This window comes from Astatotilapia calliptera, chromosome 3 (assembly GCF_964374335.1).
Source record: "Astatotilapia calliptera chromosome 3, fAstCal68.1, whole genome shotgun sequence".
Taxonomy (NCBI): Eukaryota; Metazoa; Chordata; class Actinopteri; order Cichliformes; family Cichlidae; genus Astatotilapia; species Astatotilapia calliptera.
The window spans coordinates 54,433,647-54,452,125 of NC_137424.1; the positions used below are offsets into that span (position 1 = coordinate 54,433,647).

An 18,479-nucleotide genomic window follows, 5' to 3' on the forward strand; every position below is an offset into this window, starting at 1 on the left:
TAGTGCCTGAGCAAAGTTGAGAGTCCGAAAATCTGGTTTAAAAAAAGATATAAATGTAAAAACAGGAGAAGACACCTAATCAACCTAAGAATAAGATTTTTGTCATGCTTTGATAACGTAGGATAATAGCTCAGCCATCTCATTTATAAAAAAAAAAAAAAAAAAAAAACATTGTTTAGGCCATATAGATTTCAATTAATATATTACAATCAGAAAGTAGTATAGAAAGTAATGTCAGTAATATGTTTTATTTCACAATTTAAAATTGTGAAATAAAACAAAATAAATAAAAAAAATTGTATTTTCAATGCACTGAATCTGAAGTTTGTTCGTTTTTTTACATTAGCTGGATATTTACCATTGCCACCATCTACCTTTGTTTCTTTCAGTTTGGATTTTATAAATCTATCATGAAAAAATTGCCTTATGTAAGTAATATAGTATTAAATTACTCTCTTTTTTTAAATGTGAATTAAAATTACTGCTGGTGGTTTACAATTTATCACATTAAATCTATAAAACCATGGATAAAAGTTTTAGAAGTGGCAGAAATTTTGTTTTTCATACAATTTGTTTAATTTTCAAATAAATAAATAAATACATGTTTACATGCATTTGATTTATTTGTCATTAAAAGTTTTTGAAATGTATGAAATACTTTTGATCTTTCTATCACGATATCATGGGAACGTAAAAATATTTTATTTGTGCTAAAACCTTTGGAAACCATCAGCAGTCGTGTTTAGTTGGAGAGAAGTAGTACTGATGTATGTGTGTCTCTGGTTAGTTTGAAAATGTACCTTTTCTCGAAGCAGGAGATGACTGATGATGGATCAGCAATAATCTACATCAAGAACATCTCACAAAGGGAAGCCAAGGATCTCAGAAAAGCTTTGAAAAAGATTGATTCTGTGAAAAACTATCTGCCTTTGCTCAACAAGGTATACACACACACACTTACCTAGACATTCATGTTTAGGCGAATTCTGTGCATCTTATCTCCAATATTTTTATGTGTTATCCAGGTGTTTGTCGAATTTAATTCAATTTATGATGCTGATCGACTCGGAGTTTGGTACAGCCTCCTCAGACGGGGCTTTTGCCACACGGTGTACAGGTTGAAAATACCACGAATTGAAAGCACATCACAACGTAAGTATTTGTTTTTTATGACAATAAGAAAAATACACATAAGTTGCACTTTGCAAAAGTTGTAACAAATTTAGGTAGCACAGTACAATAAACATAGGTAACATGTGGTTAAATAAAGTTTAGCAAAAATTTAGCTTACTGTTAAAAATAATGTTTTACAAATTTTTATCAGTTATTTTGTGTTTGTGATTCATTTGGGCAAGTATTTTCATTCGTAATGCTCATAATTATTAATTTGTTATATTTTAACCCAAGCCTAATTGAAAGTAAAAAGCAATGATAAATGTGCACACATTGATAAGTTCAAAAGAGAATTAGGGCTGCTGAAAAAAACAACAATTGGGTTAATCAAGACTTCTTTTCAAATTCAGAAATATAACTTTAACTTCAGAACTCTGAGATATTTAATATATAATATACTTAAAGGCATTTTATCTTCTTTTCTTTTTTTTTTCTTTTTCTTTTTCTTTTTTTTTTGTGCGGTCGCCTAAATTGACTCTGGATCTCCCTCTAGATGCAACAGAGGGAGTTTGGGCTTTGGTATCTTGCCAGTTGAATTTGAAGTTACATATAATGAGCATTAAGGGAAAAGAAACCATTTGATTAGCAGCAGCAACAACAAACTAAAGCCATAAAGTGATGGTAATAATCGCAGCATAATTGTCACAAAGGAAACTAAAACACAGCTATTGTGAACCAATGTTTTTGCAATTCTTCAGATAATTTTACAGTCACTTTATTTTTGCTTGTGCAGCACCCAGACTGGCATCCAAAGCATTGCCAGACACCAAGAATGTTACTGAAGGGGCAGTTGTCCCAACAGCAAATTTTGGTGTTCCACAGGGCAGCACTTCACCATTTTGGGTCACGATGACCACTTATCCCTTTGTGTTCCCTACCGTCTCCCCTTGGTTCATCATCCCAGGTGAGAGAAACGGTTGAAACACATAATTTATATCCAGTGTGTAAGTGACTGTGACTATATTCATTTTTCATTACTAGATTTTTTGACTGTCAATGGACTAAATGACATTGAGGTAAGCTTGTCTTCTCATATCATCAATTTTGATTTAATTTTATATTAAATGTGCACATTTTAACAAGTCTCAAACTCTTGTTTTTCTTTTTGATTTTTTTTTTTAATGGATTAACACAACATAAAAAATTTGATCTTTCCTGACTTCCTGATGTTAATGAAGCTTGTCCTGTCTAAGGCCTCAGTCACACAGGCTTTAAGACTGATAGGGAACCCTTGGTATCCATCGGTCCCTAGGAAATATGTGTATTGCCTCACTGGTTGGTCAATGTTCCTGGAGGTTGCAGACAGTTGCTAAGTAGAATCAGTCACAGGAAAGTATACAGTGTGTTATGGATTCAAATATTGAGGAGGGATACAAAACAACACTGGTCCAGGAGGGTTAGGTCAAACGATGATTTTAATGAACACACACGTGGGGAGATGAACACTTACACAATCAGCGTCGATCTCCTCCTAACAATACACAAGCAGTTGTTTTATAGCATCAGGGTATTATTACTAGGGATGGGTTTTTATAATCGATTTATCGATTAAAATCGATTCTGGCTTGGATAACGTAAAATCGATTCATTAAAATCCTGAATCGATTTTTTAATATAAATTTATTTTGCCCGAAATGCCAGAATCTGGTGAAATCTCACAAAATTTCAACAACCACCAAACAGCTAAGACAATAAATGAGAGCAGGTACAGGGATTCTGCACATAGACTTAAACACACAGCACAACCCGCGGTTCAGAATCAGTTAGATGTCGCCTTTCTCACGGTCGGGGCTGAAAGCCGACAGCTCGCTGATTCTGATCTGTCGGCGGGTCGGCGCTTTGTGTTCACGCCCTTTATGCGCCGATTCTAAAGCTGTTAGTTTGATCTGTCTCCAAACAATATTGACTGAACCAGCAGCAAAAGAAGATCCAAACTACGCTTCACATAAACATCGTCATGTATTCACTCTTACTTTTACTGTTTTGCTTTGATCACGATGCACAGCTCTCTCTCCCTCTCTCTCTGTACTTCAAGAACAGTTTCCCGTCTAAAAATCTATTTTCTGCATTATTTGCTTGCTTGTTACGCACAAGTCTACCGTTGTTTACAGCGCTGTCAGCCGACGTTTTTTTTTAATATATATACTTCCGAAAAGAAAACCTAATTTCTGCCGTACAATACTGAACAAATTTAAACTTTTTTAAAATATGCAAAACGCTTAGCCGTGTCTCTAATAAAACCGCTGTAACTCCAGAGGCAATGTTCATGTGTTGATTAATGGTTTTCTTTCGTTTTTGATGTACTGCAGAAAATTTTTATAAAATCCCAGGCCAGGAAAATCACCTTCATGTTTTTCTGTGTTTTATCCTCAGGTACTTTGACACAAAGGCATCTGCTGTGATGCTCACACCTTTGATAAAGTCTTGCGTGTGTCAGCTTCCTTTTTCTTGATACAAAAATATGTAAATGTACTGATCTGAATTATAATATTTCTGACTGTCAAAATTTCCCAGATTCAAATTGAATTGAATTGAATCAATCGAATTAAATCGAATCGTGGATCGAATCGATTCGGGACCTTGTGAATCGGAATTGAATCGATTCTAGAAATCAGTGACGATACCCAGCCCTAATTATTACGCCCCCTCTTGCGTTAAGCAGATACAACACATGCATAAGTTAAAACCACAAACGTTTTGTCAATGACTTTTGACACAGTTTGAAAAGAACATTGTCTCCGTCTCCACGCCAGGTGTTTCCTGTAGCTCGTCTTGCTCTTGCTTATATCTGGAACATCAGACGCACGTCCTGCAACAAAGTGTCACTTATGCAGGCACAAAATGCGGTTACAAGCGAAATATATCTGAACTCTTACCTAAATATGATTCTACCTACTGTGTGTGTGTGTGTGTGTGTGTGTGTCGACCTCAATTGCACTCTGTCTCACCTCTCACCTCACCAACTAAAGCTCACAACCTTTTACCAGACAGAAGCCACTCTCATATGTATAACAATCTAACTGAATCTATATACGGAATATATTGAATAAATGCTTTAATCAAATGCTACTACTCAAAGCTTAATTAAAAAAAGATATAAATGAATAAAAGATAATAATGAATAACTTGAGTCATGTATGTTTTGTAAGCTTGTAGGCAATCCTTCCATAGCTCTAACTCATTTTGCACAAATAGTTATAACTGCACCTGGAATAAAGGTTAATATGTTGCCTGTATGTTTAAACATCTGAAGGCCCTCTTAAAGCTATCTGTTATATTGTTAAGGCAATGCTAATGCTGTAGATTATATTGTAGCGGTAAAATAATTTGTTCAATTTCACAAGTGCCACATAAAAAATACTTCCTTGTGATTTCTTTTGTTGGTAATGAATTGCCACAGTTGCCTGTAGTATATGTGGAGTATATACAAACACTTGACCCTTACTAGTAGTCATAATGAAACTATGAAACATGTTGGTTGCAGTTGCAAGGCAGGACTTTTACTTTGAAAGGAATGGTCTCTGTTTAAAGTTTACATGATACTTTTTAAAGCGTCATTACCACTTGGTTAGTCAAAGGCGAGTGTTTGCAGAAAAGTTGCCATCATTAGTATAAACTACAAACAATCTCAAAAAAATCTTTTTCACGTTTAAAGCAATAACAGACTTTTTAGACACTATTTTGTGACAAGGTGGCAACAGCCAACACCTTTCAATGCTCATATGGATAATACACTTTTTTTCCCCTGGAGACCAGGGCTTATATTAGTTAATGCTGGCTATGGCTCTCATATTACAGAACCTGCACGCTATCTCACATGGCAAATTACTGTCTTGAATTGTTAAAGTTGACCCAAACTTGGAGCGAGTAACTTTTAATATTCCAAACTAACCATTGGCAACCACTGTGCATAGGAAGTTAGCAAAATTATATCTGATGTGCAAACACACACTTGGTGGAAATGTAACCCGTTCATCAAAGGCAGTATATTGTACAGGTGTTACAGTTCTTATTTTCCTTTAACCCTCAAGATTCTTTTGATTTTGAATCTTGTGTCTTGTAGAAAGCTCAGCCTCAAGGTTCCAGGTTCTCCACAATCATGTTGACTGGTTTGCCAGAAGAAAACTACAAGTACGAGGACGTCACCATGCTGGTGCAGCATTATTTCCTGGATACTGTACTGTTCTACAACTTGATAGTAATACCTCTGCAGAGGAGGGTAAGGAGTAGCAGCTGCAGACTGATACAAACAGATATTTCATATTTATAGAACTTTGTCATGGTATTTAATCTTTCCTTCTTGAATTGCCTCCAGGCTTTTGTGTTTTTCAGTGACTGGAATGCGTGCTGTGATTTTGTCCAAGATCACATTAAAAATCCAATTTCTGTTGGAGGCCGGGTGCTCGACATCCATTTTGTGTTACAGGACATGCATCCTGGGACCAGTCAGGTATGGAAACTGGAGAAAGCTTAACTGATCAACACGATACCATCTTGCTTTTCCCAAGCAAACCCACATTTTGGAATTTTGGATACTATAATTGATCCTACTGAAATGATACTTTGTCACATTTTAATACCAAGATATTTATTTTTTTGTTTTATTTTTTTATTAAAGTTTTTGTTTTTGTTTTTTTGTCAGAGACTGAACTTTAATAATCCGTCGATAAGTGTCAGTAATTGTCAATAAATGCATAATGCACGAATCGGCATTAAATAAGGTTTAATTATGAAACAAAATCTTACATTTATTCTTCACCCTTTAGAAATTACTCTGATCACAAGTTTGGTTGTATATTTATGAATTTAAAAACAATACGCGATAACATTTTTCTTTAAAATTTTAACATTTGTCATTTAATTTTTTCTCAGGAGACAATGTACAGAACCATGATGCAATGGAGCAATGCTGTAAGTCTCTCGTCACCTGAATAAATCTGTTTTGATGTAAAGCTGCAGTTTTTTGTTTTTCCCACATCCTTCACAACAACTCTTGGTTGTTTTTCAGCACGTTCCAGATTCAGACTCTCTGGAGGAGCGACTGCTGTGTGTGGAGACCACTGAAATGCTGATGTCCCTTGTCACAATGGTCATGGATGTGGTGGCATCCTTTGCTTCTTTTGTCAGATTCCTGCCGCTTGCCAACAGGGTACGATAGTTCAAACAGTAGCATTTATTTTACATTTTAGTGTAGAGCACAGCGATTGACAGTGTCTGCAGATCTTTTTCTGCTGTGTTTTGTTCAAACCAGCTGTAAAATATTCAGAAAGTCCTAAATGTAATTTTCAAAAAGGTAAATCAGTAAAGCTGGTGAAACCTGTGATGCGAACTACATTATAAGGGTGCATAAATGTGACCTAGAACCTCATCATATTTTAATTAATTGTTACACATTTTTGATAGGCAAAAGTATGTAAGCTTAAGGATTATTAGCATCTTATTGAGACCAATTTGAATCCATTTGGTTTGGAAAAATTTGTGCAAAGGGTTTTGTGGTACTGAACACCTCTGCAAATGCACCTTTAGGAAATTGTCAGTTTTTTCTGCATAAGAGACCAGCAGTTCTTCTCAACGTAATAATGCTGTGACAGCATGCACAAAATGAAAGATTGTTGAAAGTTCTGATTTTTAATGCTGCAAGAGGAAGAACAATGGGTCAACAAAAAACATGATGAGCAAAATAATTTTGCTGCTCTTAAATTTCATTCATCCATTTTAATTCTTAAAGAATTAAAAAATACGGGACTGTCTGCCAAATGTTATGTTCCTACCTACTTTAGCAAACCTGTGTTTGTAATACCTTCCTATTTGGCTAGAGACATATATTTTATTCTTGTTTTAATTTTTCCTCCTTTGGTTCTTTCTCTTCTTCTACCTCAGATATACATTGAAATGGCTGAATCCAGTGGTGTAACAAAAGTGTTGGAGAATATCTTCTCAAGAGACTACATAGCTATGAACAAGATTTGGTATGTTTGTTATGGCAAGATAAATACAAATACGGTATTTCAAAGAGTCTATAAGATTGGGCTTGTCTTTACTTATTCTTGAGTTAACCCATTCCTTTTTTTCTCCTATACAGGAGCAAAGTTGGACGCATTGAATCGTGAGTATTGTTTCCTGTAATTACTCTTTAAGTCTTTTTGTTTAGGGAGCCGAAACATCTCAGCAGTAGTAATAAATTGTATTCAGTATGATTACTGGTTCATCTCAAAAAAACAACTCAAATTTAGTTAGAGGCACGTGAGGATGAATCATCAAGTATTCAGTGAACATTTGAGCCACTGTGGGTGGATAACTAAATACCATTAGTTATTTGTTGGTTGGACAAATGTTTTTAAAAACTACACTGCATTACAACACAACATTACACCAGAAAAGTCTAGTAAAATTTGTTTTTCATATAATTTGGCACAGTTGGAAGTAGGTTAAATGATTTCTTGATGCCTGCTCAATCATCCAGGTATGTCAATCTTCAAAAGTTGATTCTGTTCATCTGAGTGGTATAAAAGTGTTATAAGATTGGGTGACGAAACCTTTACTACCTCTGAAAACGCTATGTCCAGATCAACAGAATCAACTTTTGGAGAGGTTAACTGATTCATTTAATCAGTAATGAAAAGAGAAAAAAAAGTCGCACCTCTTATTTGTTCAGGAATACTAGCTGAGAACTTGGATGTTGCATTTCTTGCTTCACTAATTCATCTTATAGTCAGTCATTCTTTGAGAACTAAACAGCTTTTACTATAATTTTTTTCTTTTTTTTTAAATTTCATTTTAATTTCAGTTTGAAGAGCCTCAAAGAGTGTCTACAAGACTTCAGTGAGAACACACCCAACCCTGACCTGGACACTCACTTTGTTGAATTTCACAATTTCACAAGAACTATTCAAGGAAGCAGTACACAGAGCGAGGATAAAGTTAGTGCAAACATTTGCAAAGTTTCTTATTTTTAAAACTGCATTTCAATATAAGATGTAGGATGTTGAAGTTACACAAAGTATTTCAGCAGTGATTATTAAGCCAACCATTTTAGTGCTTCAGAGTTTGTTCTTTGCTCTCTTTTCATTGACAGGATGATTTTGTAGATGAAATTGTATCTTCAGAGCAACATGATGAAAATTTCAACATGGAGGACTTTGTTGTTATTGATGAAATTGGTGAAGACATAGCAGAAGAAGATGTCAACCGCAAACGTTCTTCTTTAGCTAAAAAGATCTCCAGAGAGGAAAGAGAAGGGCGAAGCTCAGATGCGTCATCTACCTTAAAACAGACCTTAACAAGGTCCTCAAAAGACTCTAAGAGCTCTGCCTCTTCATTTTCCTCTTTATCTGAGCCGACTGAAACCACTGAGAAAAGCACCTTTTCTTCTAGGGTCAGAAAGACCCATTCTTCACTGTCGATTCCACTTCCTGCCTCCCCTGATCGGAAAACATATCCTAAGTTCAAATCTCCAGAAGAAACGCTAAATTCCTCATCCTTAAATTATAAAACCTGTACATCAACGATGGCATCAACAGTAGCTGTTGAAGCAACAGTAGAGACTGATCTAACCGATTTTAAGGATGACACAAAAGAGTTGAAGAAAAACAAAAGAGAAGACAGGAAAAAGGATAATGTCAAACATCAAGAGGATGAGGGGGATGATGAAAATTACCAAATCCTTGATTCACTCAATGAGAAAAGTGATAAGCAGATAATTGAAGACAGGAACAAAGATAACGACACGGAAACTGACTCAGTTGGACTTGTGGAAGTACATGGACTGCTTGAGAGAAACTATGAGGTCTGCACAGAGGGCTCCAGTAAAATGGAAACAGATGCTTCTCTCCATATGTTAGAAATTGTTACAGAAGACCAAAAAACTACAGTTGAAGGGGACAGTCATCTGGTCAAAGATGAAGGTTCCACAGTAAATAAGCTGTCTGAGGAAATGACAGGAGATGACAATTCTGATAAAGATTCAGCTGATAAAAATGAAGTGTTGGATTCAAGTGGGAACCAAACTCCAAGGACCAGTGGAGATGGAAGCGGGGAAAAAGAGGAATTGATTTTAGAAGAATCTTTTAAAGTTTCCAAAGATCCTGAGCAAATAACTTTAGAAAAGCAGGACAACAGAGGCTCCTCAGTGGATGACACTAAACAAGAAGGCTTTGAGCTTTTGGATTCAATTGAGGCTCAGATTGAAATACAAGAAGACAACCAGAAACTGGAAACTCTCAGAGACCAAGTATCTAAATCAAAAACAGAAGCCATAGAAGAACAGGATGATTCATTCCAGGTAATTGATTCTGTGGAAGATGAGCCAGTGACCACAGACACAGAGTTAGAAGCTGACAAGAATGTAAAACGAACAAAGAAAAATGATGAAGCTAAAAGAGTTTATAGATCCCCAAGGAGGAGTGGACCAGAAAACAGAACATCTAAGGGTGAAGAGAAGGGCAAATCATCAAAGAAACAGACCCAGACTGAGAGAAATGACAGCACCGTCAAGAAGGTCAATAAAGCAGCTGAGGAGATGGTCTATGAGATAGTAGATTCTGTTGAAGATAAATCGATTCAGGATGACTCTTCTATAGAAAGTTCTGGTAGAAGAAGGTCTGTCAGAAGAAACAATGATAAAAAGACATTAACAGAGCCTTTTAACAAACGTGATGGAAAAGAGGATGCTAAGTATGAGATTTTATACTCCACTGAGAACAAGGCTTCTAGTGGCCCACTAACCATCATGACAAGAACAACCAAAGAAGTCTTGAAAAAAGACAAGATACAAACAAGAAGCAGACCTACACCTGCCAGAGATTCACTGGCGCCAAACAAGGAGGAAACTCCAAAGACAAAAGAGAAAGGACCTGTAAAAGAGAGCACGCCAACAAGAAGAAGTCACTTCATAAGAGACCTACATGAGGAGGACGATATTTATAAAATATTGGACTCGGATGATTCTGTTATGCTCACAGAAAAAGCAAAAAGGGGAAGACTAAAGAAAGTAACTATAAAAGGAAATCCACTGAAAGATGATCCGTCTGATAAAGTAGCTGTTGAAGAGGACACATATCAAATTCTTGACTCTGTTGAGGATGAGATAGCCGATGATCAGCTTACCAGAGACCAGAGTACAGAAGAGTCAACTATAGATGATGAAAAAGACACTCTGCCGTCTGTGTCAGACTGCCAAGATAATCAATCAGTGGAGTCCTCAAACCCAGAGGTAAAGTTGCTCTTTAAACATGTGCTCTTTTTTATTTGTAGTGATAATTTAAACTTTAATGCAAAATATTTTGCATGTCTTGTTGTAGGCTTTTGTGACTATAGATGAAGCAGGTGATGACGGGGAGGAGAAAGCAACTAAATATGAAGGTGAGAAAAGTTCAAGATCTGCTTACTGCAAACAGGATGATGGCACAGGTCTGCTATATTCTGTATTTAAATCCAGACTGCTTTTGCAGGGAAATTTCAAAAACTTCCAGATAGATACTTTGAATAACTGTTAATTATCTAAACACTGGGTTATTGTTGACATATTTATTAATGGAAAGTCATAGGCAATTAGCCCAAAAGGAAGACTAGATCTTCTTGAAGATCTTACTTTACTTTTGCATTTTAAGTCAGTTTAAAGAATTTACCAGATATGGAATAAATAAAGTATTGCTTATTCTTATTATTTTTCTTATTGCCATCTGCAATGTGAAACTAATGGAAGTAAATGAAGAAAAATGAGATTATAATAAAAGTAACTTGCAATTGAAATTCAGAGAACGTTTTGGGAGCTACGAAACATTTGTTTTTAGAGTTAATGTAAGTCAGAAACTTTCTTTCACTATACATAACAGTTTCAGCATAAAGTTAAACATTATTTTCACTGAAAATTAACAATAATTTGTTTACAGAAATAAAATAGTAGTCCCAGAGTAGTACTCTGTGGCACACCTATAGGACAGTGTTTTCTGTTATGAAAATAAAAGGTTTCAAGTTTAATTTGAGTCTTTATTTGATTTCATGCATTAGAGGAGAATGGGAGCTTTGTAACGGTTGATAAACTGTGGGAGATTGCTGAAAAAGAAAAAGTGGTAACAACCAGGACAAGCGGTCAAGCCAAGAAGAGAACAAGACAGACACATGGTAACACACAAACAACTACATCTGTTACATAGTCATGTCAGACCAACATGAAACTAAAGGAATTTATTGTTTTCTCCTGTAGTGAGAAAATCTACTAGATTGAAGCAAGAAAGCACAAAAGATGAGAGAACAGAATCACTGCCTCCCTCTTCACTTGATTCCTTATCACTTTTATCATCCCCGGACCAAGTGGTGTCTGGATTGTCAAGTGAAGGCCAAACAGAGATTTGGAAATTGGAGGAAGCAGATAGACAATCCAGTATAGAAACCACATCTGCTGGGAAGCAGTCCAGCTCTGACTATGCTGATAGCCAGAGACTAGGAGAGGAGAAGCAAGGACAGAGAAGGACCGCCCGTAAAGGTTCAAGGAACTGTTTTCGCTCACAATTCACACCGAGCTGATTTTAAATGCATCGTTCTAAAAATCAATTTTGAAGTCGATAAAATTATAAAGTTGCAGCTTTCCTGGTTGCCAGTATTTTTTTCTGTCATTATCAGAAGATTTGGAACAACTGAAATTTGTCATTTTTGTTTGGAAAAAAAAGTTAATACTTCAGTGTTACAGTACAAAGCAATTTTTTTTAATTAATACCTTTGAATTAGTTTCTGCAATAGCTGCAAAATAATTTGTTGACAGGTTTAAAGGATTTGTTGACAGTTTTTTTTTTTTTCTTCTTCAGCTTTTGGGAAACAAAGAAGTGATCTTGTCGAACCTGAAGCAAAGCGATCTCGCTCTCAGTCTCCTTGTGTCACTGATAACTTGGACCTGCCGCCTTTTAACCCCAGCATCCCACTTGGTGAGAAACAAACACAAATAATAAATAAAATCTGTTTAGTTCCAGAGATTTACTCAGTTATTTTTTTGTAACGTTCTGTTCCTTTTTCTGTTCCTTATCAGGTCAAGAGCATGTTGTCCCTAAAACGGGGTATTTATGTAGCCTGTGCTCAGTTTTCTATGTAGCTGAGAGCACTGCCAAAGACCTACACTGTAGAAGCCAGAGACATTACAATAACCTGCAGGTATGCAAAAACACATACACAAAACTGAATGGATAAAAAGATGTTTTGCTTCCCTTTTATAACCTTTTTTTTTTTTCTTTTCAGAAACATCACCAGACAGTTGGACAAACAGCTTCAAGAACATCAACAAGAAAGTCTCAAGACTCCTCTTCGGTCTAATTGTTAATGAGTAGTTGTTTAGCCCATGCTTAAATATGGCCGCTATCTCCTTTGACAGCTAGATTTTTGTTTACTTTGAGAAATAAAGGGCAAAATGATAAGAAGCCAAAGCTGTCAAGTAGGTAAATTGCGGAGTGACATCTTTGATTTGTTGGCACGGCGCTGCAGTTCTGACTGTTTACTTCAGATGTTCTTCTTTAGGCGCCTCAGTGTATAACAGTGTCGACAGTTTGACCATGAAGGATTTAGAGTTTACAATCAGTGAATGCCAAAAAAAATATTTCTGTTCCTAGTCTCGGGAAAACCTGGAAATAATACAGGCCTTAAGCCATTTTGAATTTAACAGTAGATAATTGTGTCTATGGTAAATAACCTTGCCTATGTTTAAAACCATATTGTCATAAAAATATGGTTGCATGTGTGTGTGTTTATGGCCAGGAACCATGTATTCTAACTGAAAATAGGCCTACTTAAGAAAATAATAAGAGATATTTTTTTTCCACTCTGGCTCAGCAAAATCTGATTATTATGCTGCACATGCTGATGAGAGACCAATGGACGAATGAGTGTTCAAAAGTTATTTTGGATTTATTTACAATGCTATACGTACAGTGTAAATATGAGCGCATTTAATAAAGATGTTTTCAGATGTGAGGAGGCCTCAGGGTTGACTGAGGACACGCTAGAGAGATTACATGCCTAGGGTGGCTGGTTCTGTTTCTATGCCAGTTATTTATATTTGGTCAAAAATAATTCTGATTGCTTTCATTGTATGACTATACCAGTAATAATAATTAGTATTAATTACAGACACTGTTATCTTTTAAATAATCATTTGGATTACAGTTTGAGCAAAGGCTCAAGCATATGTTATGAAATATGAAAATTATTTATGTTTGTAACATTAATAGCAATAGTAATCTGCCGTAAAAGGTTGATGGGCTATTGCCGACATGGACACACAACTTTGTGAATGTGATGACTTGAGAACGTGGTGACGTGAGGTCAATATTTTTTTTCCTTCAGATGACATTAATGATATGTCATAATGTGATTTAAGAAAAAATACATCTTGCCAGTATTGTAATTTTTGCTGTTAAGATTGCTTCTTACAGTAAATTAATCTTGGGGTCCATGTTTGTTAACTTTGTAATGTCTCTTAACTTGTTCAAAAGTGTTTGCGAAAAAGAAAAATTATTTGGGTTACACAATAATTAACATATAACAATAAGAAACAATAATTAACATGTCACTCATGTCAGTGCAGTGTTCTCCGCTTATGTTAGGCATGCAAGATTTAGTTCAAGGTCAACACCCCACACGTGTGAGTGTGAGTGAGTGAGCATGTGGGAAGAGAGAGTGTGTCTGTGTGTGGGAGGATGTTCTGTCAGAGTTCACTGTTAGATGATTTCTGAGCAGACTGGCTGGGTAATCTCAAGTTTTCCACTTTTCGAGTATAATTCTGTCATATTTGTGCTGGAAGAGGGAGCCATGTTGGAGATACTTTACAGCTTTTAATATCATTAAGCCACCAGGCTGCGGTCTCCCACTGAGGAAGTGGTGAGTAAACAAATGCATTTCAATTCCACGTGAGGATTCACATTTTGTGTTATGATACGGGTTGCGATGTGAGCCACGCCTTCATCCATCTGCCTTGTAGACTGCAACTTTTTAGACTGATTGTAGTGTAGTGTGTAGAAAAAAAGTATAGCATTTATTTGCATAAATGGGCTAAATACCTAATGGAAAACTTACAGAAATTATTATTTCTATTGGAGTAACAGAAATAATAAATAAATATTTATGTTAAGTGTGTCTTTAGAAAAAGTGGGAATGTAATTTTTTTTTTTTTTTGTTATGACATTTACTCAGGTGTTTCAAATGTAACAGAATGAAAATGCACTTGCACAATAAAATGTTATTTTTTTTCCATGTATCCATCGGGTTATTGCAGCACAGAGTAAGCTCTTCAGAATGACCTCATATGACAAAAGTAACTTCACCTTATTTGCTCATGCTTGACTCAATAAGTGACAGATTTGTGACTATCAAGAGGATAAAAAAAGGTAGCATGATTATGGTCAGTGGAAAATGTGCAGGTGTAGTTATTTATTGGCGTATTTATTTTATTTAATTATTTACTTAAGTATTTTGAGACTAAAAGAAAAATATTCCAAATGCCAGGAAAGAAAACAGCTTGTTAATCTGACTTTCTTTGACTGTTTAGGGCCTAATTCTCGTGTGTGTGTGTGTGTGTGTGTGTGTGTGTGTGTGTGTGTGTGTGTGTGTGTGTGTGTGTGTGTGTGTGTGTGTGTGTGTGTGTGTAAAACCTGGACAGTAACTGCCACATTCTTGGATTCATGTGTGTATGTTAGTTAATCACTAAATGGAAATGCTCATGCTCCTTATCTGCAAACAAGGAACTACGTTTACTTCGAGGTGTTTCATAAAGAAAGAGATTAAATTAGAAAAATCCGATAAAACTTTATTAATCCCTCAGGTGGGTTCCTCTGGGAAATTCTGTTTCCAGTAGCACAGCTCCAACAGAAGCTGCAAAAGGATGCAAGAATAGAAATATACCATATATACACATATATAAATACAGAGTATATAATAGCGATAAGTACACTGTAAAGAAAAAAGTGCTGTTTTTACAGGAAAACGCTGGCAGCTGGGGTTACCAGGGACTTCCTAAAAAAATACAGCAGCACAGTATATCGCGTTACAGATGCAATATGTAAATTGATTTACAGTGAATGAAACTCACATTAAAACTGTTAAATCTACAGAAAAAAGAAGTTAATTTCACACGTTGATGTTATATATAAATAGACTATTTCCTGTATCTTTTACAAGTAATAAATGCTTATTGTGGATCCATAAATTGTAAAATTAACAGGGAAATATGGAACAAAAAACTAATTTAAAATGGTAGAACAACGGTGAAACTGTGCATATTAAATGGAGCTGCTCTGTATATTATACATAAAATCCATTACTATGCTGTATATTTTATGTTTTAATGTAAAATTTTAACCATAAACCAGCAAATTTGTTACTGCTACGCCTACACCCAAACATGCAAAAATACATCTTGAGAAAACACAAGAGTGGAAAATATCACTTTTGGGAAATTTATTTTGCAGCCAGATTAGCCAAATGACAGCAATTGGATGCATTTTTTCCAACTAACACAATATGCAAGGCACACAGCAACTACACAATTCAATCAAAATATCGGCTATAAAAGCTGTGGAACATTCCTGCAAAGCAAGAACCATGTTCATGAAACAAGCATTTGTTAGACCCTCCACCAGAAAAAGTTAAATAACCTGTTAAGACTTTAAAACAAAAAACACATATTGTGCCAAAAATGATCATAATCACCGTGCAACGCAACACGCACCCTGCTGTCACCACAACTATGGCCCTGGTAAGAAAACATCAGCAAAACCACGTGGTGAAACACACCTACACATGTGGTCTAGAAACACTGCAGTAGCAGCATGTTGTTTTTTTCTTTTCTTATGTAAATAAAGAACATTCCTACAAAGAAAGAACATCTTCATGAATTGGCTTCATGCATTCGACCAGTAAAAGGTTCCAGTACACATTGTGGAACAAAATTAACAAAATAAAACTAACAGTCCACAGAGAGTCAAGATTTAGGCTTAGCGCCACTCGTGGTCGGCGAGATCCTGAATCAGGGTGAGGACTCGAGGGTTCACACTGAGACGACGCTTTGAGTTTTTGTTCTCTACTTTGGTTCCTTTTTCTGGGTTTATGGAGAAGAAACACCTGTAGAATAAAAATCATATAAAAGTTTATTAAGCATTTTTATAATTGATCAGTTAAAATACACGTACAAAGTAAGTAAAAATTAAGTATATACATATATACACACAGTCATGGCCATGACCACGTTCAAGAACGTGAAACCGGCTCCAAAGCCGACCGAGACTCAGAGCCAGACCTGGACTCGAACCACATCAAAGCCAGACTCCAGATCCCAGAGTCTCAGTTATGAGAAATAACAAAGCCATATTTGTTCACCTCTGAAGAAACTCTAAAGTGGAAGCCAGCTCAGATGGATAATGGATGTTGAAATTGTAGTAGCTCCCGAACACGAGGCACAGTGCAGAAATGAAGGAGGATATGTTTGTGCTGACGAGGTTCCGATCAATACTCAGCGTGTATCTTCTTGAGGAATAGCAGGACTGTCCTGTCAACAAATTATTTAACAGGTTATATCAATAAACACGGCAGTCACATGACAATCTATAAAAAGTGCACTTTAAAAAAAAGAGAGAGAGAAAGAGCTATGAAACAGACTTACCACACACGATAATAGTGGGTGTCAGAGACACTTGCTCCAGTTGTACCTCATCTGCCAGACATGTATCTTCAACACAGAGAAGCATGGACTCCTCCTTCTCTTCAAAGTAGCTGAGCAGAAGCAGGACCATCTCTTTCACATCATCTGAGCAGCCACTCTGCGGTCCCCGCATCCTCTGAAGCCTTGCATAAGTCTGAAGCAACACCTTGCTTTTGCTGACAGCAACTGTGGTCAAGTAGTCCAGAAGCCTTTTCCCCTTCAAATCCAAATTTCGTGTGAATGTCTCTTTGAGGTCAATCCCAGTCCGGTTGTTCAGTGATGACGCGACGAATCCTACTTCCGGGCCTAAAGTAGTCTGCGTTTAATATGGCTTTTGTGTTGTTAACATGTTTAATGTTATGTATTTTCTTCTATTTGATCTCAAAAGCTCCTAAAACAGTCAGTGATCACTGTTGACCTCCCTCGGCTTTTATTACCGCTAATCATTTATTTAAGCTCAGTTTTTAAAACCTTAGGATGCAACTACAGCCCAGCCCATGCAGCAGTATATGAATGACTAACCTCGTATTGTGGATGGATTATCTCAGTTGTTCTCCTGGCTGAAGTTTGGTCCTTTCACAGCATCCTGCCATGCGATTACATTTGTTCCTGACCACCGAGAACACTCACGTTAACTTTTATCGAGTGGAAAAAAAAGTTAGCTTGTTTATATTATGCTAACATAGCTATGTCGCTAGCGGTCACGTAGCACATCATTATATACCAGCTAGCCCAACTTCAGTAACCCTACAAACGTCACTAGGGTTGCCAACTCCCTGAAAAATAAATAAGGGACACCTCGTGGCCAGGGCCGGGTGACCCAGTTGTCTTCACCCTTCCCAGTGTGGTGAATTTTCTAGCTCTTTTTTTGTGTGTGAAATTATTTTTTTAACCCTTTGACTTGAATTTGATTTAAGTAGATGTGTATTCTTTGTGATATGAACACATGTGAAACAAATGATCATTTAGCCATTTATTTTTAGCTCAAAATGACAACATTAACACAGTAAAACAGGTCTCCTTAAACAGAAGCCTGTCATGCTTAACTTTTGAGAATATAAGTAAATCTTTCTTTAAAAGCACTCTGTCCTGCTTAACTTAAAATAATAGAAAACAATAGAAAGAAAAACATTCTTGTAACAGTGCACATTTAGTGCATTTAGTACAATTGGCTTCAGCTGAGGTATTATTTCAGCTTTTCTAATGCTAATCAGCTGCTCCTGTTTGTAAACCCGCTTGTTCCCATGATTACGCATCATAACTCATCATCATTATTCATCTATGTATTACTTTTATGTATTAGTCATCTATTTGTTGTAATCATGTTTATTACACAAAATAAATTATATTATCACACTTCTGGCCACATAGCGCTGATATTCACTGCACATGCCCATATTAACTTTTTCCAGCCAGGTGTTTTCCTTTTCCCATTTTTCCCTTTCTCTGAGGGGAACAAACATTGCTGCTCTAACGCTGGGCTCACACTGTGCGGTTTTAGGCCCATTTTGAGCCGATTTTTGAGTGATCGGACCGATTTTGGCCTTCATCGTGCATCATGTAGTATACGTGGGGTAACGAGAAGTGATTAACACCTCACGACCAGCTCCCGATCATCAATCGCTCGTGA

The 18,479-nt window shown here is 36.3% G+C and overlaps 1 protein-coding gene and 1 long non-coding RNA gene across 5 annotated transcripts in view; one reads left to right on the forward strand and one right to left on the reverse strand.

Annotated features, from left to right (window-relative positions):
* Nucleotides 1–14,408, forward strand: part of LOC113019244 (uncharacterized) — a 38,179-nt gene extending 23,771 nt beyond the window's left edge. The window contains exons 13-31 of one of the 4 annotated variants that reach the window (XM_026162807.2): nucleotides 390–428; nucleotides 813–941; nucleotides 1,026–1,152; nucleotides 1,907–2,077; nucleotides 2,155–2,189; nucleotides 5,237–5,392; nucleotides 5,489–5,623; nucleotides 6,046–6,084; nucleotides 6,182–6,322; nucleotides 7,054–7,142; nucleotides 7,256–7,279; nucleotides 7,961–8,093; nucleotides 8,249–10,384; nucleotides 10,473–10,533; nucleotides 11,182–11,295; nucleotides 11,378–11,656; nucleotides 11,976–12,092; nucleotides 12,194–12,315; nucleotides 12,400–14,408. In XM_026162807.2, coding sequence (XP_026018592.2) covers nucleotides 390–428; nucleotides 813–941; nucleotides 1,026–1,152; nucleotides 1,907–2,077; nucleotides 2,155–2,189; nucleotides 5,237–5,392; nucleotides 5,489–5,623; nucleotides 6,046–6,084; nucleotides 6,182–6,322; nucleotides 7,054–7,142; nucleotides 7,256–7,279; nucleotides 7,961–8,093; nucleotides 8,249–10,384; nucleotides 10,473–10,533; nucleotides 11,182–11,295; nucleotides 11,378–11,656; nucleotides 11,976–12,092; nucleotides 12,194–12,315; nucleotides 12,400–12,474 — 4,122 coding nt within the window. In that variant the 3' untranslated portion in view covers nucleotides 12,475–14,408. The remainder of the gene's footprint in view (nucleotides 1–389; nucleotides 429–812; nucleotides 942–1,025; nucleotides 1,153–1,906; nucleotides 2,078–2,154; nucleotides 2,190–5,236; nucleotides 5,393–5,488; nucleotides 5,624–6,045; nucleotides 6,085–6,181; nucleotides 6,323–7,053; nucleotides 7,143–7,255; nucleotides 7,280–7,960; nucleotides 8,094–8,248; nucleotides 10,385–10,472; nucleotides 10,534–11,181; nucleotides 11,296–11,377; nucleotides 11,657–11,975; nucleotides 12,093–12,193; nucleotides 12,316–12,399) is intronic. The other 3 variants (XM_026162808.2, XM_080292307.1, XM_080292310.1) reach the window with 3 other exon arrangements.
* Nucleotides 14,409–15,594: 1,186 nt separating this feature from the next.
* On the reverse strand, nucleotides 15,595–18,154 carry LOC145421709 (uncharacterized). Its single transcript, XR_013903068.1, has 2 exons — nucleotides 16,528–18,154; nucleotides 15,595–16,272 (listed from the first exon to the last, which is right to left on the reverse strand). It is a non-coding gene; the product is annotated as an uncharacterized LOC145421709 (long non-coding RNA).
* Between the last annotated feature and the right edge of the window lie 325 nt (nucleotides 18,155–18,479).